At 39.9% G+C, this 24,672-nt stretch overlaps 1 protein-coding gene across 3 annotated transcripts; it reads right to left on the bottom strand.

The window, feature by feature from the left end:
• Positions 1–532: 532 nt before the first annotated feature.
• Positions 533–24,399, bottom strand: LOC146487835 (solute carrier family 49 member 4-like). 3 transcript variants are annotated; one of them, XM_085127755.1, is made up of 15 exons: positions 24,102–24,399; positions 22,493–22,718; positions 11,087–11,269; positions 10,147–10,455; positions 9,536–9,626; positions 7,885–8,127; positions 7,146–7,189; positions 6,185–6,970; positions 5,516–5,572; positions 4,959–5,088; positions 4,589–4,635; positions 4,409–4,470; positions 3,634–3,820; positions 3,120–3,302; positions 533–2,120 (listed from the first exon to the last, which is right to left on the bottom strand). In XM_085127755.1, exons 2-15 carry the CDS (start codon positions 22,608–22,610, stop codon positions 1,882–1,884), a joined length of 2,679 nt encoding a protein of 892 aa, XP_084983881.1. In that variant the 5' UTR covers positions 22,611–22,718; positions 24,102–24,399; the 3' UTR covers positions 533–1,881. The 3 variants fall into 3 exon arrangements, with proteins under 3 accessions (XP_084983881.1, XP_084983890.1, XP_084983892.1); XM_085127764.1 differs by lacking the exons at positions 22,493–22,718; positions 24,102–24,399 and adding an exon at positions 17,339–17,565; XM_085127766.1 differs by lacking the exons at positions 22,493–22,718; positions 24,102–24,399 and adding an exon at positions 14,120–14,350.
• Between the last annotated feature and the right edge of the window lie 273 nt (positions 24,400–24,672).

Raw genomic sequence — 24,672 nt, 5'->3', positions numbered from 1 at the left:
TAGTAAAATATTTGGTCAAGGCGTGACTATGATACAGCATATATGATTAAACACCGACTCTGAGAGTATTCCCTCCGAGAGTATATCTTCGGACAAAATTGCAAAAGAGTCCATGATTTTTTTTTTTGCATTGTAAGTCGAACCAACACGCCGACTTTGAAGGAGGAGTCTGGACCGAGCAAGGAAATGGAAAAAGGACACTGGTAACCGCGCGACTATCCTCAACTGTTTTGCAGTCTACAATGTTCACATACGTACAAGCTTTGTTCTAAGTCTACCGTTGCCAGAGAGAGTCGCTCAGCTTCAATAAATCGGTCACGAAGACGCCTGTAATTAACGGACATGAAAGCATAGCTTTGCCATCTTACTCATATCACACACGTCCTTACCCTCCCCTCCCCTACCTTGCAGAGTCGAGGTGCATAAGATCATGCAGCGACGGAATATCTCCATGGTTCGAGTTAGTTGATACGATGTTGGAGACCTAGAAGCAGATAATCGGAATAATATCGGCCAAGAAACTTGCGAAAAGTCAAGCGGAAAATTAAAATTTTATTTTGTCTATTATGTTATATTCGATTTTATGCTTTTGTACTTTCCATTTTTCCTTTCTTCGCAGAAAATCTTTTCTTCCATTTTGCCTTTCGTTTGCCCCGTCTAAATACCTGCCCTTTGGTGGCTAAGGATGATACAATGTGATGGTAAGACTTTACTGTGAATGAACAAGACTTAAAGAAGACAAATTTAATAAATTTTTTATTTTACTTTTTTTAGCCCTGTGAAATTGCTTTTTCTTTCTTTCTTTTTGGACATATAAATAGAAAACTATGAAATAACTGCGTACAAATTAAAAAAAACTGCAAGCGGTTGTTCTTTTCTCCTTGGACCCTACACACAGCGGAAAAGTACAAAATTCTCGCTGAATTTACGATCGAGGAAAGAAAGTCCACTCGCGTACTTTAGTTGTTTATTTGGCTTCCAGGTCACGTCCACGATGCGGCATTTTACCATACTAACTATGCTTTGAGAACATTTCTAGGCTCAGTTCACTACAAAAAGAAGCCTGACACTCAAAGAAAATTAGACACATTCAGGACATTGTTATATAAAGGAACTGCACCTGTATGAATTCTCTCGGTTTTAAGTGAGCTCGTTAGAAATATCCTCCGATGGTAAAAAGTTAAAACGCAAACCAAGACATAAAACAAACAAACAAACAAAAAACTAAAAAGGTTTTCATTCAACGGGTTTTCAACTCGGGAAATACGCGCATCGGCTCATTAGCGCCCGAGCCAAGTTATCGTCGCAGAACCTTTGTTTCTTGACCATGTAAGAACATGTGCAAAAAAGAGGAGTTCCGCTTGATGTTGGACGGGAAAAATTCCGGCAAAGGGACATGATTTTTCGCATCGTGTTCAGTGGAAGCTCGCAGTCTATCTGACAATGTAGTATGATTTAAAATTTGTAAAATTATTTTTTGCCCAAAGATAGGAATTGTAAGAAGTAAGTACAAAGAATGCCAATGACTGTATGGACTGACTATTTTAACTACCTTGCAATATTGTTTTATTCCAGTAAATCAAAGGACTTTTTTCCTGCCTGCAAGTGTTGGATGTGAGTAAGCACTCTGGGAAAATCAGATCCCTTGATTTCGGGAAGATTGATTGACTCCTGAATGTCAATTTTTCGTTTTTAGACACGTACATTATCGTCAAACTATTTAAAATCACAATTTTAATATCCTATCTATATTTAGATGCCCTCACCAAGTTTGATTCCATCCGCCATACCAGTGATCACCTCGTACCCAATTTTCAAGGCATAAATGAACAATACCTATTTTTCACAAATATTAACATTTTTGTAGTTCATAAAAACAAGTTAAATACTCGACTCCTTTGCTTTCTTTAGCCTATGAACTAACTCGTCGACATGTGTAAAAGAAAGAATTGAACCAATAGGAGAGTTCAGTCTCTTTGAGTCTGTTTCTTGCTCATTGCTGCCTTTTGATGTATCTTCTTTGTCTATGTTGAGCCTACGGTAATTCTCGCGAAAGCCCAACAGTATTGGAATACAACCTGCGCATGCGCCAAACATACACCAGTTCATCCACTCAGTGCCTGTGGGGAGAGGAAATACAATTGTTTTAAAAAACACCCGATTATCTTTAATCCATGATTCGTTGCCTGCGCAGCTGGCGGTTTTGCCCGCGCGTCTTGGAGGCGGCTCCGCCACCAAGCCTTTTGCCCCCGAGCGAACAAAACCACCAGCTTGGCAGGCTACAAGATTTCATAATTCCCAACGAAAAACAGACTTCTTTCCAAGGGTGTAACATAAAGGCTTGCGGGGGCCGTTCTCAAAAAAGAAGAAAGTTTTCGGACCCAAGAAGTATTTTTTAAATCAGATGGTATTGAATGGTGATAGCTTTTCGCGCAAAACAGCCCAACGTGTTCCATAATTTTTGTTCCTTAATTTTAAGTAATGAACATTATGCACGTAAAATAGCGTTTCACCCGGCGGGTCCGAAACGTTTTCGGGAGGTTTAGGAAACACATTCCATGCCCAGACCGTCTCCAATTGAATGGGATTAATTTCCTGCTCACTTGAACGCGTTTCACCTAAAAGGTAAACACGCGGGCTTCTGATTGCGAGTTAAACACGCGAGCGCGTGTAAAAATCTTCTCCCGCGAGGCGGCGATGTTTTACGCGCATCCGGGTATTTCGCTCGCGCTACTTTCTCTTGAGTACTTTCATCTCGCGTATGACCCCGCGTCTTTCGCCATTATGATTACAATTAGACTAAAGAGCGGTTTTCAATTGACTGTCGAAAGTAATTCGCGTTTGCTTTGGTTTTGCATTACTAAGCGCTGTGATTGGTTAACAAAACTCGCGCCACTTTCTCAACCAATGGGAATCCAAACCAAAACCAATCGTGTTTTGGCCGCACGCGTTTTCCCGCGCTTGGCGTCAGTTACATATATTTGCTTCGAATTCTGATTGGCTCGTTGTGTTGTTTACATCTGTTGCGATTGGCCAGAGTAATAATTACTTTGGGTTTGGTCTTACGACACTCAATTGGAAACCGCTATGTGTTGTGTAACGTTTTAACTACCACTCACCGACTCCTGGTATCATCAAGACGAGAAGGAAGATTACGGTGAAAGAATTATTAATGATTGTAAGCATCCCAGTTGTGACACCCTCTGCTACTGGGTATGTAGACTCTACAGTGAGCTCATAAAACAGTGGAATGGTGCCACTAACGAAAAAACCACCTAAAATGCTCGCCTTAAACAGGGCTCCTGAAATAACAAGGGAAAAAATATCACATAAGAACAGGGATGATAACTATGTGCATAGAGTGCTGGGCACAGAACTGTTAAAAGAATATACACCACAGACTCGCACAGAGTGAACATTACAGTTGAAAAACTTATCCAAATGACCCATTTTAACAGGCATTTCCAACACGCGCAGCAGTTTACTAGACGGCTAGAGTAGTTTATTTTTTAACTGTTACATGTTAATCATGACATTAATCCAACACTACACCAATTTGCCGGATTTGCAACAATAATTAAAGCGAGTTATTTCTTCGACGTGTAGTTACCTTTTTATATGAGAAATACCCACCGTTATCATATTCTATCATCCTGAGGCAGAGAAGCGAGAACCACAAGAAGCAACCCGAGGCTCCGAAGAACAACACGAGCAGGAGAGCCTTCATTTTCCCGCCAAACAGGTCAGCGCATCTCGCCAGTAACAAACCCGCTCCAATACCTGCTAAAGTGGCATAGCAACCAATCCTGCCAGCCTCTTTCTGAAATCAAAACAAATGGTAATACGCAATCAAGCGGCAAGGAAACGAAAATGCCAAGCTAAGTTTAATGACACAGAAATATGATGATGATGATGATGATGATGATGATGATCTCATCATCATGTCACAGCCTTAAGACAGCTCAGTAAACAATCACAGTAAAAATCTCGTGTCAAAATTAGAGCAGATAAACACATTTGAAAGAGTATGCCTGCCTTGAACAAGTAAATTTCACGTGAATTTTTTTCGCGATTGGCAAAGACTTTTGCTCGTAAGGCAAGCAATGAAACTGAGACTTATAATTCACCGATGGAAAGACACAAGAGGATTTCACAGGGAATGAATTTAGTAAAAGCAACAATTTGCATTACATTTTGAACTGCACTGTTGAGCGAATACGAAGTTATAATTGACGCCTACTCCTCATTTCCTGGCTTACTTTAATTTATATTTGACGTTGAAATTTGCTTCTGCCTACTGACAAAGCGGAATGATTTATATATTGACAAAGCGGAATGATTTATATATTTGACTTGAATTTCAGCAGGTAAACGGTTAACGCACCCCGAGCGAGCAAAAGCGACTTACTTGACTGATAGAAAATGTCTCAAGGTTAACTGCTAAAGACGCTCCCCAGCCACTGTAAACACCTGAGTACGAAAAGAAGGAAGAACAAACAAACAAGAAAAAAATGTTAGAATCCTACAATTTTCAATTCTTTTTACGATCGAAGAGGATGGGTGGAAGAGAATGAAATAAAAAGCATACCAGTTGTAACTCCATATACCAGTGCAAGAGTCCAAAACTGCTTATTCCTGTAAAAAGATAATTAAAGGTATGTTTAAACGAGAAGTCGAGCGGGGAAACAGGAATAAAAAGCTGTAAACGTACGTGGAGAAAAAGAGGGTTAAAGATAATACCATTAGTGCAGGAGATATAAAAGACTAAAGACTACAGGCAATCATTCTTTCCTTACAAGGATGGAAGAAAACACGCGCGAAAAATACATCGCCTTCTATCGGCGGAAAAGTTGGCCACACGTTGAGTTAGTAAGAGGGAGATTTTCCAGTTCGTTCACGCGTAATGCTCCCGAAGCAGTTACAGGGAAGAGATAACAACGGCCAGAGAAGCGTCTTACCTGAGTATTTGTCTGAAGCCAGTGAAGAAGTCTTCTCTCTTTCTCTTGGCTGATTTACTTGGAGGCAATGGAGGCTTGTTTGGGAAGTAAATCACGACTAACAAGAATAGGAATGCTACCACGCCAAATTCTATCAGAAAAGAGAAGGAAAATATGACGAATTATGAAAGCGCTCTTGTTTAGTCAAGACAGCAGCAACAACAGAAGTTTCAGGACACCAAAACTGCAAGAGACGCACTTGCCTCTTGCTGAGACAGGAAGTTTATTTTTTACGACGGCCTTGATTTTAGCTTACACTTGTCCACTACGTCATCTCCTGCGATACACCATTACTAAAATAAACCATTTTATCACTACCTTAAGTCACTGGCATATCGGCAGTTTTTAGCTACAGCTCTATGGACACAAAATAGGGCATGGTCGTTGAAAATACAGTCAATGCTTTTTTAATTGGTATATCCACAAGAAAAAATGGCACCATGAACCATTTATACACAGCGAAAATAAACATTTTTATACTCGTACTTGCCACCTCACCAAATAAACTTCTAACTTACCAACATAAAGTAAAGTCATGATCTCCTTTTTGCCTTCCTTAATGAGTCTTTCTTTTTCTGAAAACAAAACTGAACTTGATGAGGAGGGGCATCCGGCATAAAATACCTTCACGAGACAAACTCCGTAGTACTTCATTAGCCTAAAACCGACAACGTTGAAATGCCGCGTAAACAGCTGTTCAGGGCCGTTTACACATTCAATCTTTGTGCAATTTTTGTCGCACTTTTTAATGCATTTGTGACGCGCTCACCTGCAACGGTTGCAGTTTTAAATAACGGCGATGTCAGCGCAATTTATCGCCGTGATATATCGTAGAGTTTCGAACAAGATTGAAATTTGAAGCAAATTTGCAGGATTTCTCAGAAAACGTACAGCGATTTTGCGCTAAAATTTCAGCTGGTTTACACGTCAGATTTGAGGTTAAGTGCAACAAAAGCGCTTTACTGATCTTCAGCTTCACCTTAGACTTTCTCGAAGTCCGTTTTCATGGGATTCCAGTGTCGGTCTCTCTTTTCTTAGCATAACTAAATGACTTGAGGCAAGCCTAGCTTCCCTCCTGCATACACAGCTAACGTTTTATTCCTTAATTTTCGTATATTGATTGTAACGAAGAGGCACGACAGTTCATGGAAGCACTACATAATTTATTCCTCTAACGTGTGTCCTACCTTTCTCTAAATCAGGTCCTACTCCAAACCCTGCGGTCCTTTTATACACTGCCTCAATTTCCTTGGGATGAAGCTTCCGTTCCCACATAGCTATCTCATCATACGCCGCTTTGGAAAAAAACATCTGATCATTCGGTCTCCCAAGTGTAAAAGTCGTAAAATAAACGTCCTCGGGTTTCGTTGTTTTTCCCTTAGGGCTCCCTCCCACGGTAGAACCGTTTACGTATATCGAAAGACCTTCACGTTCGTCCCACGTGAACGACACGTGTGTCCAAGTGTCACGTGGTACAGCAAAGCTTCGCTTCCATAGCATCGTGCCGTTTCCAACTTTGATGGCCAAGTGGTCCTCTCTATCATAAGGAAAATCTTGATAAATCAAAAACCCTCGATAGCCCTCTTTGGTGCCGCTTGTTCCCATAAAATATTGAAGTCCGTTATTATCCAATATTGCATATTTTATCCACACCGTCAAGGTAAACCCGCCTGGGCACAGAGAAGGCTCACTCATACACGTGTTCACAAAGCTACCAAAATTTACCCATGCTCCCTTGCCATCGGTCTGTAAACTTTGATTGACAACACCTTGTGACGTCACGCATTCATCGAATATCAGGCCCTCCTTGCCCGTCTTCAACTCTCTGACTCTCTCGTCGGCTTGAACTCCCCAGTTTTTTCCGGATAAGTCGCTCATGTGTTTCTTTTCCTTTTTAGCAACCGGGACATTTTCCACGGTAATGTTTAGATTGTCCAATGGCCAGTAGAAAGCCGTGTCTCTGTAGATGGAATCTGGAAGAGAAATAGGAGAAAATTATTCGATCCAGTTTTATGTTTTGGCAGAAAAAGTTTCTCCTCTAAAAAATTGATTTTGATGTCGCAAACGAAGAAACATTTCCTCGTCTGCGGGGAAAATTCAGAACCTTCAGATTAAAATAACAGATGAACATTAGGAAAGAATACTTACCTAAGTATGGTAGATTTCCATCGAAGTACAAATCTAGAGTATTGCTAAAAAAAAGAGATGGAACATATACAGTGAGTAACAGTAAAAGGAGGACATTCATAGCGCATGCGCGCCAGCTAAAATGGCAATAAGCGACGGTGCCTCTTTCGGTGCCTCCTTTTCCTACTGCGCATGCGTTCTGCGCATCTCGGGATGATTCGAGAAACCCGAGTTTCTTAACGATGGTACCCGCTAAAAAAAAGGATATTTTTGTGCGGTTTATAACTACGCGGGAAAAGCAAATCTTGGCAAGCGTTATTGGAATCCGAAAAGAAAATTAGTGGTAGCCATGCAGTTTTTTAGAAATTAAGTAAGAAATTTGGAAAAAAAATGCTATACATTGTTTTGTGTTTTAACGCTTTTTGAACTATTGCAACTATTGCGTGGCTACCGCTAATCTTTCTTTTTGGATTCTAGTAGCCTTTGCTGAGATCTGCTTTTCCTGCAAAGTCACAAACTGTGCAAAACTTTATCTCCGTATTAGGACACACCGTTTGAAAATGGTGATTTTTCAAGATAGTGTTTTCTGTTTTCGTTACTTGATTTATCAGCCTTGAGTAAATCGCGTGATTTTTAGTAAGGAGGGGACGGGAGCTCCTATCCTCTCCTTTGATCGCACTTCAAGCTTTCAAAAATTGTCTGTCTCTTTCCTTTCCTGGCTATTTCGTACCAAAACAAAGTGAAAGCAAGCAATACCAACCTCATGTTCTTTGTGAGGTTTCCTCTGTCAGGTCTCATGCTGTCCAGTTCACACTTGATATCTTTCACAACTAACGGACCAATCATAAACGAAATAGCAACACCGAGGGAACCACACAGCGCCGCTACTGCTGTGGAGGTAGTCCGCTGTTCAGATGGGAACCAAGTGGAAGAGACGAGCGTGGGCGCAGCTTGAGTGACTGGACCCGCCAAACCATTCAACAGCTGACCCGCGCCCATAGACCTGAGTAGAAATAAAATTCAGCCTTGGTATTGTTTTTTTTTTTTTGTTCATGAATATTCTTCCATTATTTTGAGGGGACAAATTCTTGGAATAGCGATTGTTGTTGTTGCTGTTGTTGTGTTTTTTCCCTTTCTCATTCCGGAATCGGTAGAATAGCTAAGAATGGTATTTCATGCCATTCCAATCATACTGCTATTTTTGGAAGATTGGTACAAATCAACCGGCTTTCATTCCGCTTTCGGGATTCTTGTTTCTGCATTGTTTTTGTTCCAATCATTCTTTTCATGGCCGTTCTGTCCATTCTCATTCCAAGAAGACACACACACATACAAAAAAAAAAAAAAAAAAAAATGCGCTAGAAGTGTCCTTGGATGGTCAGCAGCGTAATACAAGTTTGATCAAGTATAGAGAGAATCTCTCTGGGAAAGCGACCATTATATTAACATTCAAATTGTTTTTTAAAGATCACTGATAAACTGTATTTCCTAAAACCAAGTAACCTGACCCAGGCAGTCAGATTATCCAAGTGGTTGACACAGGCTCGACTTCCAGCCAAGCTGAAGGAAGTGCTCTGTGCTTAAACCACAAAGACCGGATCTGAGAGAGTATTGCTGGAGAGCGAGGATGGCTGGTCCTGAGAAATTCACCTGTATGTGTTGATATGTGTTTTTCTACAAAATTGTTTGCGGGAAATCAGTAGCATTCTAAATACTAAAACAGGCAGAAAACTGGCTTTATATAGTGCAAGATAAAGTAACATGGTGATCAATGGAGTGTATCACAGTAGATAACTAAATTTTACCACAGAATGTTGCGGCTGGTCAGGCCTTAAAATCGCCCCGTACTCGTTATTTGTGGTTAACTGAATTACATAAATATATATATATTGGTTTCACTTGCTCAAAGGATTAAGCCAGCGACACACCTGGCGATTTTATACGCGGTGATGTGGCAGTTTTGAAAAGTCATGCGGTAAAATCGCCCAACCTGATGGGAGGCTCTACTGGTGATTCGCAGCAATGACCGTAGAAAAACCGCGGGAACTGGCACACTTGGCGAATGCCGGCGAATTTAATCGCCGATATCTCGCATGCCAGATATCGGTGATTTTAAACGCCGATCGGCGAAAATCGCAATCGCTGCACCGGGCACACCTGGCGAATTTCGTCGATCGCAGCGATCGGCGTATAAAATCGCCAGGTCTGTCGCTGGCTTTAGACTTGCCGCTAGTCGACTTCTTTGAGCGACGAAGTCGCGACATCGAGCGATGAACGTGGGACCCAAAACCAACATAACATAAAGAGTAAAGAGGGAAAATAATATTGGAAAGGGCTTTTAGAAAGATCAAAGGATATGAGATACAGCGAAACAACTGCGCATGCTCGGAATCTAATGTAGAGTGACTCACCAAATAGCGTATGAAGAATTTGACGTCACACATCTGATCCCAGTTCCAATGAACATGAATGCACAAGAAACCAGAACGCTCAGTCTCAAACCTGCCATTCAAAAATAGAGGTCATTGTTGAGAACAAGCTTCGATGCCAAGGAGGCATGAGGAACATGTCAACTTACTGTCAACAGACCGTACTTTTCACACAAATTCACTATTATTCCTCCTACTCAGTATTAGCTTGCGCGTCCCCTTCCTGTGGCAGACGGGGCACAGTAATCCTATTTTCGCAGCGGAAAGGAAACAGCAGACGCCTGCCTTCAGTTTGACGACCAATTGAGAGTTATATTAATGAAAGGAAGGCAACACAATTGCCTTCTCTGCTAACTCCATCTTGAGCGCTTCATCTGAATACGATATCCTTGCAAAAGACCAAACGATAGATGTTAACTTAGGCAAATGTAAATGTTTCCCCCCTTCGGCGGGTCGGGTTGGTGGACAGAGTTCGGTACTACTAGAGAAGAAAACGCGCGACGCGCGAATCACGCGCGAGACGATCTCGCCCCTTAACATAGTCTCTATGTACGGAAAACAGACTGCAAGACTAAAATACAATGTTAAAATACCTTTCTCATCCATCATCCATGAGAAGAACTGCATTGTACACAGATATGTGATGGGATCCATACTCGCGAGGAACGCAATCTGCGTGTTGGTCCAACCGAAGACCATTTTGGTGGTGGTAGCAATCGGTCCATACGTGTTCCACGCGCAGTACTGACTGAAAGCAATCACAGAAAATAGCAGCAAAATGTAGAAACGCCGCTTGTAGCTTTTGAATTCTACCGCAGGCTCATCTTCAAAACTGAGGTCTCTGGTGATGTCAGAGGACAGCAAATATTCGTCGTCGGGCTTACAAGAGCATCGCTGAACACCTTTGAAATCAAAGAAATAGAGTTCAATTAGCAAAATTTCCAGAGAGCATAGCGCGAAATGCAGTTCAACAATTAACAAATGGAGATGGAGTCTTGTGACAAAGCTCATAAACAATTTTTGTAAAGGAGTTTCGGTTGCTAGGTAATGCGATGCATTTAATGAAGAGCTTTGATGACAGTTACTCGTATTATTTTCTGAGTGGTTAACAACAATCAAGAAATCTTCCCAGTCTTTTTTTTGACTGTCCAAAAAAAAAAAAAAAAAAAAAATGCGCTGTCCCACTAAACTAAAATTATCTTCATTCAAAGATGGCCAGTCCATTTTATTGTCAAACAAGACCCACATTATGTCCGTAAAAAACTCCTCCCCTTCCCAGGCTTGTTGCGTTATTAGAAAGGAAAATAATGATCACAATTTTTACATAAAAAACAATAGAAATGATAATTAATAGTGAGGGAAGAGAAAACATTTGGCGCAGTAAAATAAAGACGAACTTTCCTCCCTACTACTCTTCGCTACATTTTCACATGTCGGTTTCAACTTTTTTCGTTGCAGCCACTATCTGTCCCTAGGATTTCCGAGGATACGCCTTGCATAAAACGCGAGAAAACTACAAATCAGTTTAGTTACCCGCACACTTGTTACAGCCCCGGGCACGTCTCTTGTACTCGACATCTTGTCTCCTCACCCAGGGATCTTCCAAGCTCACTTCACTCATTCCATCCCCTGGCGGTATGAATGACTCACGGTCAGCGGATCTGCTGCTGTTGGCGGGGTGCATGTTGGGACTGGTCTGTGATAGTAGCGATGGGGCTGTGGGGAAATTCAACACTCACTGTTAGTATGAAAAGAAAGGTATGCCCTCAGCTTAGATTTTGGCAATTGGCAGAGTTTCTTCATTCGTTTCGTTAACGTTAACAATTCACAGGGATGATGATGATGATAATAATAATAACAACAACTGCAATAATAATGATTTTTTCAGTTTCAGTTTATTTTAATTGCCATTATTCTTGCACATTCTCACAAGATAAATATATATTAAAATATAAAAGATAAATGACAAAAGAGAGAGAAACATATGGCAAGGATGCCCATAGAGAAACCATTGGGGCTTACACGAGCTACAAGCTCCTTAAAAGAAATTACAACTTTGAAATCAGGATTTTAGGCGTACCTTAATTAATTTATCAATACATTTAGGTTAAAAAGCAGGTACACAATCAAACACACACAGGCAACAAACCATAAAACAGGAGTAGATCACTGATTTAGGAGAATGATGATGATGATGATAGTAACACTGATTGAGGATGAACAACTTAAAATCGGCGAAACTTATGTGACATAGAGTATCTGCATAAGATATCCCGCTAAGCCGTTTAAAGCCGTTTAAAGAAAACTCTACAAGTTCTATGTTACTGGAAAGTGAAGCCGTTCAAGTGTCCTGAAAAGTTCCGCTGTCTAACTAAAGTTGGTGGTGTTATTTGAAATTCAACTACGAATACTTCAGTGAGTAATACTAAAAATAGGATGGCATGATGGTCATTATTCACCGTACAAAGCCGAAAAAGCTGTTTAGGAGTAAAAAGTCCCTTCTTACCCAATCTTGAAAATGGACGGCCGGCCGAGCCGGTTTATAAAATAAGTTAATATCAAGCTGTACACTTTAATTACAACAGTGAACTTGTTGCACGCACAATAGTCAGCCAAAACAGACAGATTTAATATTAATGACGGCCCGGCATTCAGGTATTTAATAATAACTGCTTTAAAAATAACTGCTTTTGCAGAACATCACACGACATGTTAGACGTCCTTTATTCAGTCGGTGTCACAAGCAAACTCAGAAAAAGAAAATTCTAGTTCTCTCAACAGGAGTCGAAAACATGACAATCATTTTTTGTTTTCACACACACAGTGCATCACATTCAAATCCTAGCATTATGCAGGATTTTTGTCACATGAACCTAGTTTAATGGCTCCTATAGCTCAGTGGAAGAACATCCGAACTAGTAATTGGTAATTGGAAGGTCATAGGTTCACTACTGTTTGGAGAACTCGAATTTTCTTTTTTCCGAGTATGCCCGCGTCATTGATTCAATAATGGGGACTTTACGTAACCACGACGGCAACGCCAACGAAAACGTCACTTGAAAATACAAGTTCCTGTTACTTGCACTACTTTGCGCTTATTCCAATTCGTTCAACTTCTACAATGTGGACGAACTATCCAGTAACAGAACTGGCGGGAACGGTCTTCAAGTTAGCACAGAGAATGAAAATTTACTGTCATGTGCTCACGCTCTCCATAAAACCTTGAATTTGGGCATTTCACATCGTTGATTTGCAGAGGACGGCAAAGAAATGTACCAAAATTTAAAACGCACCTGCACAGCATTGTTTAGCTCATTAAGCCTTTTCTTTATTGACGTTTTTGTTGCCGTCGGCGTCGTGTTTGCGTAAAGTCCCTAATAATACATATATCATTTATTCACCAGGCTTAAGACACAACAGCCATTAATTTCTTTCAAATCATACATGTTACATCGTACTAAACAAGGTGAACGAGTTAGGCTGGGAATAATCACCCAGCGAAGCAGCTTTTATGCCTCATTTGATTTACATGAGGATACAACAAAATGCAATAAAGGAAAGTTGCTCTGATATGATCAACAAAATGGAAAAAGAGGAGGTTGTACGCGAGGAAAGCCGGCCCGACGAAATTACGACGGGTACCAGTAAAATCTACCGCAACCGTGTTAAGAAAACTGCCGTGCTTTGCAATCTGCAAAAACGTTCACGAAAAAGACGCGGATGAAGTCAAACCATTGCTTGTTATATGATCCGTGGGAAATAATTATTGAGCGTCAATGTGTATAAGAAAACATACGATGTTGATGACTTTTGAGTGGCTTGGTATATTCATTAAAATGTAACCGCTTCATCGCGCACGCAATTTTTTTTTCTTAACAAGAATTAGTTAAGGACAAAAATGGCACATAGTGTAACTCGCACAAAAATAACGAGAAGATGTAAAGAGGAAATTAAAAAAAAGATCATGCAACTGTGCATTCGTTACACAATTACTCTTACGAAGTGCAATCGCTCGAAACGTCAGGTGGCCAATGTACCTTTAGTTATCAACGCTGTTGGTAAGCCAAACATTCGTTATAATTGCTAAGAAAACGGGACATTTTATAACGCCAATGAAATTCTGGGCAACTCTAAATTTTCTTTTAAATTTCTGCTTAAAATGAACTTTTAGAGGTTGTAGTGTTTACAGAAAGACGAATTGGACTCGGTACAAAGTCTAATGATATGCAGACCGCGAGAATTAGCAATATGTCGTTACAATGCTGTATGTTGTTATGAGCAAAGTCCATTTCAGTTCACAGAAAGCCCTTCTCTCAAAGTCAAAGGGCAAAAAAAAAAAAAGGAACTTTTTTGCAATGTCGCTGATTTGGTTCGGATCAGCAAGCTTTTAACAGCACAGACGGTATTTTTAAACTTTTTGTATTAGCAGGTTTGGCTCAAAAGGTAAATCAGTTAAGCGAAACCATTGCTAAGTTTAAGCTTCGACAATAAACTCGTTCTCAATACAAACGTAACTTACTTTACTGATTATTATAATGTTATACTTTACCCCAAGGAATACCTTACCGGCTTCATAAACACCGCCGCAGCAAGGACTAAAGGCAAGGTCCTTTGTCACAAGTCAGTGTATTTTTGTTTTTCGCCAAGCTCCACTGCTAATAAGTCCACAAGGAACAGCCCTCAACACTCTTCTTCTTCTTTTCGCGCGAGAATAGCTTCAATGAATTTATGTCGCTCGAACCAAATAAAAATTAATTACCCAGCATGAAACTCCACATATCCATATTTTCGGTTGGGCTTTTTTGTTGTTTTGGTTTTTTCAGTTTTTATTTTTATATATTTGCATGTCAAGGTCAAAAAAAGATGTGTGAAACAATGGAAGATTGACAGCCATTGTTATCCTAGCGATCTGATTGGCTAATGTTACACAAAAAGCGGGTTTTTCGCGTGTGTCATGTCAACACTTTGTAACATCCACCCAATTGTCACACAACATGATAAAAAATGCTAATCATTCTCGAAAAAAGATTTGCTTTGTCTGTCAAAAATAGACCGTTAAAATGTCAAACTGCGTTTAGTTGCTAACAAAGACAATCGCAAAATAATTTTCTCCAGCTGTTCTGGTTCTGGTAGAATTGTAGAGCTGAACAAAGGTTATAAAGTATGGACCAAACACCCAGTTTCTTGTAACCTATTTGTAATTATGTTACACACTTGTTCAAGTCACGCGTGAGAGGAAAGAACATCAGCGACTCTTGGCTGTTGTGCCCTTTGTAACAACCTCGTGTATTGTGCATGGACGCTTAGATTCTAGAATACTCAGCTGGAAAAAAAAAACTACTCGAAAAAATACTAGAAAAAACTGCTACCACCAAGATTCAACAAGATCCGCAATCCGTAGACACGAATCACGGATTATCAGAGAAGATAAGGGCTTTATTTCACTGTGAAAAGCTTTCGTACAGTGGAACCTCGCTCTAAGGATATTACGGACAGTTTCGTTTGTCCGGACAAAAGTTCATATATTTTCTCAAAAATTAACTCACCTAATACGGACACCGTTGATACGGACAACGGACACTTCTCTGTGCGGTCCCGAGTGACAAACTCTCATACATCGTCAACCCCGCTTTACGGACATTAGTTATCTGGGCACGGTCTATTTTCATTGTCACACCGGCTTATGTACTAATTCTAGACATTGTACCTGTTCAAACTATGACAGATTTCTACGGATTGCTATTTGATTTCTTCTTGACGTCCTTTGCCTGTCACTATCAGTGTCAGCATCCGCGCGAAGGTTGATACTTATAGAACTTTATGCCCCGTTGTTGTGTTTCAAGAACAATAAAGTAGTGAAGGTTTCTTTATTTTGAACATGTTACAGTCACAGTTACAGTGACTAGTACAGTTAAAAAATTAAACGACGTTTTGTTGTCGTAAAATTGTCTGCTTTAGTCTCGATAAAACATGTGTCCGTGACGTTTATTCCGCCTTGATGTCCGTATTGACCAGGTTCCACTGTACTAGCTAATTCGTTTGTGATTGTATCTCCACACGGCTAGCCATGTCTGACTGATCCAATATAATTCAAGGTACAGAACGGAAAGGAATCGTATCTGCACTGTCTCTTTCCTTTTCTTTCAAAGTAAAGTGCGTGAATTGTTGTTTGTGGAATTTTCGGCGTTTAATTTGAAGCTCGCTAGTCCAGGCTTGCGCACCATTCCGGCGAGATCATTCGGTTTGGCTATATCAAATGAGAATGTGTCTAAGTAAATTGAAATTAATTTACTCCCGGCCCAAACATAGTTATTAAAGAGCCTTGCGCTTGAAAACGTTTTGATCAATTATATTACAATGAAATTTCTCCACACTTGGGGTCTTGTGTTTTTTTTTTTTGACATTAGTGATCATGTTAGGCACATGCGGGTGACGTCACCTGCTCGTGGGAGTCACCCAATTGACCTGTGTCGATAGCGAGAGTTAGAAAAAGGACGTGCCCCTATCTTTGGTCAAATGACTACTGAGCTATATTTACACATAGCTAGATATCTTGATCTCACATGAATTGCTTCTTTATCACAAATGAGCTCAGTGAAATCGAATAAATTTTCAAAGAGAGAATGGACTAAAATAAGTTATTAACAATTTTATTTATGAGAGACAAAGAAAGAACGTGTAAGCCCGACATTTTTCTTTCAGTTGGCATCCATTTTAATGTTAGCCATTCGTAGCCAAAAACATTTGGGAACAATTTCCCTCAACGAAATAGTTATTTTATTGCAAAAAAAAAAAGAACATGATGTTATTTTTCGGCTGCCATTGACAAAAGTGTCCTTTGGAGATCATTTCAAAAAGTTACGAAAATAGACGACGCTTACATTGACGACTATAGCAGTTATATAGTTACGCAACTTTAGCAGCTGCGAAGAGAAAACCTTGCAAAAAAATTCAGGTTTGAACAGGATTTGAACCTATGACCTCTGTGAAGTCGGTGCAGTGCTTAATTTTCAGACTGAACTATCAAGCCAACTGGGAGCTGGTCTTCTCATGAGTGACAATTGTTAGATGTGAGAGTTAAAAAAAGTTGAAAATTTACCCCTTAAATTCATGAAAGGATACGAAAATTTTAGCAAATGTAAAAAGAAAGCCTGACAAAATTCAGGCTTGAACGAGATTCACTGGCGAGCCCACTGATGCAATACTGATAGCTCTACCAACTGAGCTGTCAAACAACTTGGAATTGGCGATTTTGGTGTCATTTGTGAGTTCGTGATCAACCCGTGAACTTCGGATTGAAATAATAAAGCGTCAAAAAAAAAAAACCGAAACGTTTTTCAACTTGATACTGAGAGCTTTAAATTTTTTTTCTAGTTGACCACCGTGCATTGATTCGCTGTTCACGCGCTCATGAAAAATATGTGATTTGAAGTCGTGTTTTCTTATTTTGCTCGTTACTTTCCTTGCTTGGGAATCTTCAATCTTAGCTCTTCGTGAGAAATATTAATTACGTTATAAAGTAATGCCTGCGAATTTAAAAAAAAATTAGCCTGAGAACATCGCTTCTAAGCTTCCCATCATGAACTGAAATACGTCCCTCTTACAGTTCATCAGTAATGGAAACTGAAGATTTTTTGTGGACCAATTTAAACTGGGACAGTCTCCTACGAGTATTGCCTTTTCTCAAATTACTATTTTTGCCCACTCTATATAAGTTCAAGGGCCAAGGAATCATATGCTTTGGTTGATAAACTTGAAATCACAGCAAAATATTAATAAACCTACCTTCGTGAATAGTAACGACAGAAGGGATAACACTTGAGACTTCGTTAGCTTCGGACACTGGATAAACCTGAGCCATTTGCAACGATGAATCCACAAAAACTTTACAAGCCCTGTGGAATGTTTTCAGCCTATCGATGGAATCGTTGCCGAAGCTGTTCGTTATTGCATACAATGATTTCGGTGGAAACGCGACACCCGTTCTTTCGAATTTTCGAAGAAAATGCGTCACCAAGTAATTTAATTAGGCACGCGTCACAATTTACTTATTCCGCGCTCGGCCGGGTCCTCCTCGTGCCGTGTGACGTATGCTTCATCACGTGGTTCACTTAACAACTGAGTAAATAAAGAGGTCGAGGTCATAGGTTCGAATCCCGTTCAAGCCTGATTTTTTCTCCGGTTTGTCTCTTTTTTTTTCCTCACAACTGCTTTACTTGCGCATACAACTGCGACGATCGGCATTCGCTTATTCATTGTTTCATCCGCAGTTCAAATGTATGAATTTCATATATTCACTTTAATAAAAACAAAATTCTTCAAAATATTGCCACGACTTTTGCTAAAACTAGTCAGTAGTTCTGAACAATGAATCTGTGGCAATTATAGAATTCCCCACTAGTTTATTCTACTATGTATTGAAAAATGCTACCGAGGTCCTCGGCGCGAGTTCTATCATTAAAATATCGCAATCTGTTTCGGGGGTCCGTGGTCCAATGCAGGGTCAATGTGTTTTGGGTTCACATTCCACGGTATAAACGTAATTGCTACAAAACATTGAGTATATAAGTTTATTAAAAGAATGTGTTTGTGGTTAGGAAGCATCATTAGACTGCGAGCAGGTCCTTACTTTTGTAAGGAATACCGTAAAGCGAGCGAACCAAGCTCGTGCGAAGGAAAGATATACAGTCGAACCTTTCTTATAATTAAGCGGTTTAATACGGGTTGCACAGAATACAAGTCAAACACACTAAACACGACATTTTATATAACATTTGATAAATTAGTTTACAGTTTATGCACAAAAGCGCTCACAAAATCACTTGCTTCGTTAAGAAACGTCAGCGATAAAGAGGTATGACAAAGTAGACCTGAACATGCTATAGAAACTGACTAATAAAACATTAACGCCAAAATCCTACACTCAGACAGTATTCAGAAGTCGTTAGAAATTCAGTTGCCTGGCATGTTATTTGTTACGATATTTGAATAGTTTTCTTTTACAAAGAGACCGTTTAAAGCAGGTCAAGACAAAACAAAAAGCTTGTTGAGACAGAGACCGCTAAATAGAGGTGACCGTTTAATAGAGGTCAAAATTACAGTAATTAAGAGACGTAATTTTCAAGACTTTGACAACTGACCGCTCAATAGAGGGTGACCGCTTAATACTGTGCCGCTTAATACAGGTTCGATTGTAGTTATAGAACTCAATGATGATGATGGTTGTGAAAGTGGATTTATTATCAGGTAGATTAGTAATTTGTTTTCAGTATACAAAAATGTACACTCTAAAACCCTGACGTTTCACCCATAACTGTAGCCTTCTTCAGGGAAGGTGATGAGGAATTTAGCACGGTATACGAATGAAAATGGACATTTTAAAATAATTAGGTTTTTCTTTGAAGTTCCTAAACTCATTAATAATTCAAAAGCCAAAGACACAGGAAATCATGCGTCGTGACGTGTTTGGATATCCGATGAAAAACTCCTCGTTTTTCCATCCTTAATTTCGCCTTCAAAATCAGTTTGTTTGATAAGTTATATCAAACACTCGTCACAGTGTTTCATCACAATTTCTCAAACTCATTAATAATTCATGCAGTCAAAAGCCAATAAATGACCTCCATTTCGGTCAGGTGGATGAATCTTGATACCCCAATGAAACACCAGATGAAACACCACCAGGTTTTCATCTGGGATGAAACATGTTTTTCATCTGAGATCAAACATTTGCATTTTAATGAGATTAATTTCTTATTGTTTCATTTAAGAAGACATGTCGAAAACTCGGGCTTCGTGCTTTATCACGGGTTCCAAATACCTCGAAACAGATGAAAGCACTCGGCCTGCGGCCTCGTGCTTTCATCTGTTTCTCAGTATTTGGAACCCGTGATAAAGCACTCGCCCTCGTTTTTGACATATTACATCAAAAACCTCGAAGTTCGTCAAAAATACTCCGCTACGCGTCGTATTTTCAACTCTCTTCTCGGTGTTTGATAAGTGATGAAACGCTGTGTCTCGTGTTTGATATATTACATATTAAACAATCATAAATTTTCGTGGGGCAAATGAATCCCATCGTCTCCGCTGAGCGGATTCTTGCTTCACCCAAGGTTGTACAGGCGTTTGTTATTGTAGTTAAGGAGATGGAATGGCTTGAACGTAAACAATGCTCTGCTAGCACTGCTTTTTAATATTTCTCAAAACATCGGCAATTTATTTCTCAAACCAAAAGATCAAGTTGACTCATTTCCTTGTAAAACTTCTGACATGGGCAATATTGGTGAAACAAAGCGAAAAGATTGAAAAACAAAAACAAAAAACAACAAACAAAACAACAACAACAAAAAAAAAACGCTAGAAAGCACAACCAAGAACAACTTTTGAAAAATGGGCTTATGACAGGTCGCAGATAACCTATTAATATGTGAAGAATTTCATTTTCACCAATAACATTCAGTTTATCACATGGAAATCATGTCGGTCAATGTTCTTCTGATTTATTTTTTCTATCAAGTGGTAAGCGAGGGCTCTGGGAACAAGGTCAAATAAACACGTTTCTAGCTCGTTCCAGACCCTCAGATAGTACTGAGGCGAAAATAAAACGCACAGGAACTAGTTTAAATTTTCGCGTTAGCTTTCTAACATCTGGGAGCTCAGAACAAGCTAAGGTCAAATAAGGCTGTTAGAACGAGAGCAAGTTTTCAATTAATATTTATGACTGAGACCATCGCAGTTATTTACGTAAAACAAATAGCTGCGAAAAGAAAACCCGAAAAAAGTTAAAAAACCTCTACGGGTGCATTACGAACTCATCAAAAGACCAGCTCCTAGTTGGCATGACAGCTCAGTTGCTAGAGCACTGCAGCGGTATCGTAGAATCATGGGTTCGAATCCCGTTCAACTCTGATTTGTTTGCCAGGTTTTTTTTTCGCAGCTAGATAGCTACCCGCTAAGTTGCCCACACCATGAACTTTCATCCGTAGTTCAAATATATGAATTTCACAGATTTTACTTCCATCGAGCAGGTTTTCCCCGACAAGTGTTCATTCACCAAGTTTTACTTCCTCGTGTGTTTAACAAAACTTTCATGAGTAGTCTCCAATAATTTCACGGGAAAACTCGTTCACTTTTTCCTGACGAACAAGTCAAAATGGTCATAAAACTTGTATTAAGAAACCAACCGGCGGCAACGAAGCGAACCGGAAAGTTTCATTTTGATCGGCTGCTCTGAAGGGGTTTGTAAGCAGGTGACAGTCGAGGAAGGTGGAACTTTGGAATTAAAGTTCTATGTCAATCTAGCCTGCAGGACAGGCTTTATTTATTTATTTTTTTGTGTTTTTTTTTTCAGGCGAGCGGAGGCGAGCACGAGGCGAGCGCGGGGCGCGAGGCGCGAGTCACGCGCGACGGGAGGGCCCATCCCGTCGCGCGTGACTCACTTGCCTGCGCTTGCCTCAAAAACGCAAAAAAACATAACGCCTGTTCTGAAGGCTAATGCCAATCAAAATGCCACATGGACTTTGAACTAGTACATCGTGATTCCGTTTCACTTGTGGTAGAAACAATACGTATCGATCAAAAATAGGAAGGAGAAAAACTCTACCCTATGTCCGTCCGGTTCGTATTTAGTTTTTGGAAAAAAAGATGTGATTTCAGAGGTATTTTAACAGTCAGGCCAATGGCAAAAGCAGGATAATCAATTTCGAAGCAACGACTTGTCTTGATGTGCAATCAAATTCTCCAAACGTGCATGAAAAGAAGTGCATCGAAATAAACAAGAAGAATGCTAAATTTGACCTTTGTAACTAAAAGCGTTGGAATTGCGATAAACATGAAAGAGGTTTTAAAATATTTTTATTACAGTGAATTTATCTTTGACTTGATCATGACACGTGCTTCGTAGACTGAGCTGAATTTATAACATTTCAATTTCATCAAACGCGGCCTCTTGAAGAAGCCATTGTGCTTTGGGATCACGCCAGCTAAAGTGGCAGGTCAGCCTAATGCAGTTGTCCAGCACCCTGCTAGCTGTGTTGTCTCCGCAAATGCTCAACGACCGCAAATAGAATAGCCTGGGAGGATTACTCGCCAAAAATTTGCCTTTCAAAACAAAAAAAAATAAGAAGCGTTTGCTCGCCTGGCAATCACCTGAAGTATACATTTACATATCTAACGTCGCGATGAAATCCTTGCGCTTCCCGCTTTTTAAACTTTTCTCACATGGTGTTAGTATCATTTACAGAGGAAAAATGGATACGATGAGATATAATAACTTTATTTATACAAGGTATTTCCGCTCAGAAAACAAAATATAAGTCTACATCTATAAAGTGAAACGAAATACAATGTATGCAAGATGCAATCCGGCTATGCTAACTACCTATACAAATTAATAGAAATGACTAAAAAACAGAAAGTCCCGCATTTTAAGGATGCCGTGTCTCTCGGGGGGTGGGGGGCGGGAGCTACTCCCTCTAATGGACTATAGGGGGAGGCCAGAGCCAAAAGCGGTACCTTTTTTTTTTTTTAACTGGAGGTATATACCTAAAGGTAGGGATTTTACCAGCTGAAGTATAGAAATGGGTAAGGAAAACTGTCATTTAGGTATTTAGAAGGGTCTTTAAAAATTTGCCTAACAGACCCAGTGAAAAGAAATACAGTGCTTGTACTTTAGGTATGTGAAAAGGGTACCATTTTTTATTTCTCTGTCAAAAACGGTATATAAAAGGGGCAAGTGTTTGAAAGTTGGGGCAGAGCGTCACACAGGAAGCCTTGTGTAAACAAAACAAAAATGTTTTGAAAAATCTGGGATGGTTTGCTGCATACATTCTGCCCAAACCACCCATACGTTTCTACCTTAGAGCTTTCCACAGGACGAAATAGAAAGGATGTCTTTTCAACCCCTAAAAACTGTCGGTATTTTCAACTTAACTGACTTACCAGCATATTTCCTATCGGCCTTCAGTCCAGCTAAAACCCAGTTCTTTTTCCTCAAACGCAGAGTTTGACCAGACGTCCGTCTCGCCTTAGCTCCTTTGGATTTTACCTCCGGTGCCATGGTTCTCAAAGAAAATTGCGAACTTGTGGAAGGGAAGAGCAACGAACGCCTTCAAGATGTTGCGAAGGTGCTATAACCTTGCTAAAGCCTCCGGATTGGACAGGAACCCTGGTGAAAACGTATCAAAACAGAGAAAAGGTTCAAGTATTCGAATTTCAGGGTAAAGGGCGATTATCGCATGGGCTTATATATGATAATTTTGGCCTTGACTCATTATCGACAGGAGGTGCTCTCAAGTAGCTCCCAGAGATTAATTTTTTTGATTTATATTGTTAACAAAAAAAAAAAACTTCGCTGAGGAACAAAACAACCCACAAAATATGCATCATTTCTCAATTTGCAATAATTTATATTGTCATTATTCAGGAGTGTTTACTGACCTACACACACAGTTAAAAAGGCAATGGTTATAAAGCCAGACAAACTTCTTTGTTATATGTTTTTGTTAGCATTTTTGGCCTTGACCGTGCACAGACCACAATAGATTTTGAAATATCTTGGAGCAACTGACCAATAGAAACGTTCCCCAGGCTGTTAAGATATTCATCTATAGTGTGAACTAAAACAAAGGATCGTGCACAGTCGCAGCTCTTCCAACATAAATTGCAGCACCATTGTTGTCATTTCCCACAATTAACTATGCTAGAAACAACAGTGACGGAGGAATAAAGGGCAAGATTTCCGCACAGCCTCATATATTAACTATGTATACATTTTGCGACTCAAACTCTATTCACGCTCGTCGCTTTTGGAATAGGTTTAGTATGACAGTGGTTCATGTATAATTAATGTATGGGGTTGTGCGGAAATCTTTCCAAATAAAGTTCAGTGGAACCCCGGAATTTATTAAGAAAAAGAATTCTTCAGTCGGATGTTGCCGAACCGCACATTTCCGACGTACTTTGTCACATGTGTCACGTACTCAAATGGAGAGAGCGATAAAAATAGAATGCGCCACGGCACTGACCTCCTAAAATTTACAATTCCTATGCCAGTTTTCGAAATACAGTGCAGTTGTTGACGATTGAAGTGGGATGTCTTTTTTGAAATCTAAATAAAGGTCTTGAACTTACATAACTGAGAAAACATCAGCTACACTAGCCAGTTAGCCTGCTCTGGTGTAAACCTATATTATACAGTTTAGCACCACTTTCGTATAAATTATTGATTGAATTTATAAATTTATGAATCGAAGTAAGTTTCTGTCAGAGCGATCCACTTTAAGTTGAACGGATAACAGGTCAAAGACAAGTTTTCAAGTCGACTGACGAGGTACTGAGACAGGCCAGTTATATCCACTTTTCACGCTTACTCAACTTCTCCATATTCTGCGGTATAAAGACGTTAGAGTTGACGCTCATTCCTCACGGTGAAGCAGATGATCCACTTCAGTTACACTGCTAGAAAAGTGGCCGCGTAACTTTATAATTTACACATATTTACACAACCCGATGAGTACGTGTGGTACTGGCGCACAACATGAACGCTTACCTGGGAATATTCCCATGTGAGGTAGCCAAATTTGAGCTCTCCGTTAAACGAGACTTTACAAACACTCTATCGTGGCAAAGTCAATCGTGCTACTGTAAGTCATCTCAGTGGATACTAAACGGGTTGCAGAGGTCGCTTGTAATCTGATCTTAAGGCAATGTTCCCAAATATCCGGCAGATGCTCAACAGGGAATAGAATGTACCCCACAAAGTAAGAAATCATGAAGATAGCTCATGCAAATCAGTCCCATCCGCCACCGAGCCACTGTCCAAGCTTAATCAACAAAATAATCCCTGATGTAGAACGAAAATTTGCATGTGGGTCACAACACCGGGGATTACGTAACAAAGCCGTGAGGCCAATAATTACTTGCACAGAACACTGTGGGTTAATTTTTTACAAGACTCACTACAATGATGCTTTATTCTTGATACACTAATTGCCGACCACACGCACGAAAACTTAGTCAAAATATTATGCAAAACGTAAACGTGGATATCAATGAAACGTTAATTGATAAACGGCATCAAATAAAGGTCACTTAACACAGCCAGTGATCTCATATCGGAA

Source organism: Pavona decussata, unplaced genomic scaffold, assembly GCF_977016875.1.
Source record: "Pavona decussata unplaced genomic scaffold, jaPavDecu1.1 SCAFFOLD_13, whole genome shotgun sequence".
In the NCBI taxonomy this organism is placed as follows: Eukaryota; Metazoa; Cnidaria; class Anthozoa; order Scleractinia; family Agariciidae; genus Pavona; species Pavona decussata.
Note: the sequence above shows the minus strand (reverse complement) of the source record. Positions and strands in the feature narration are given on the sequence as shown.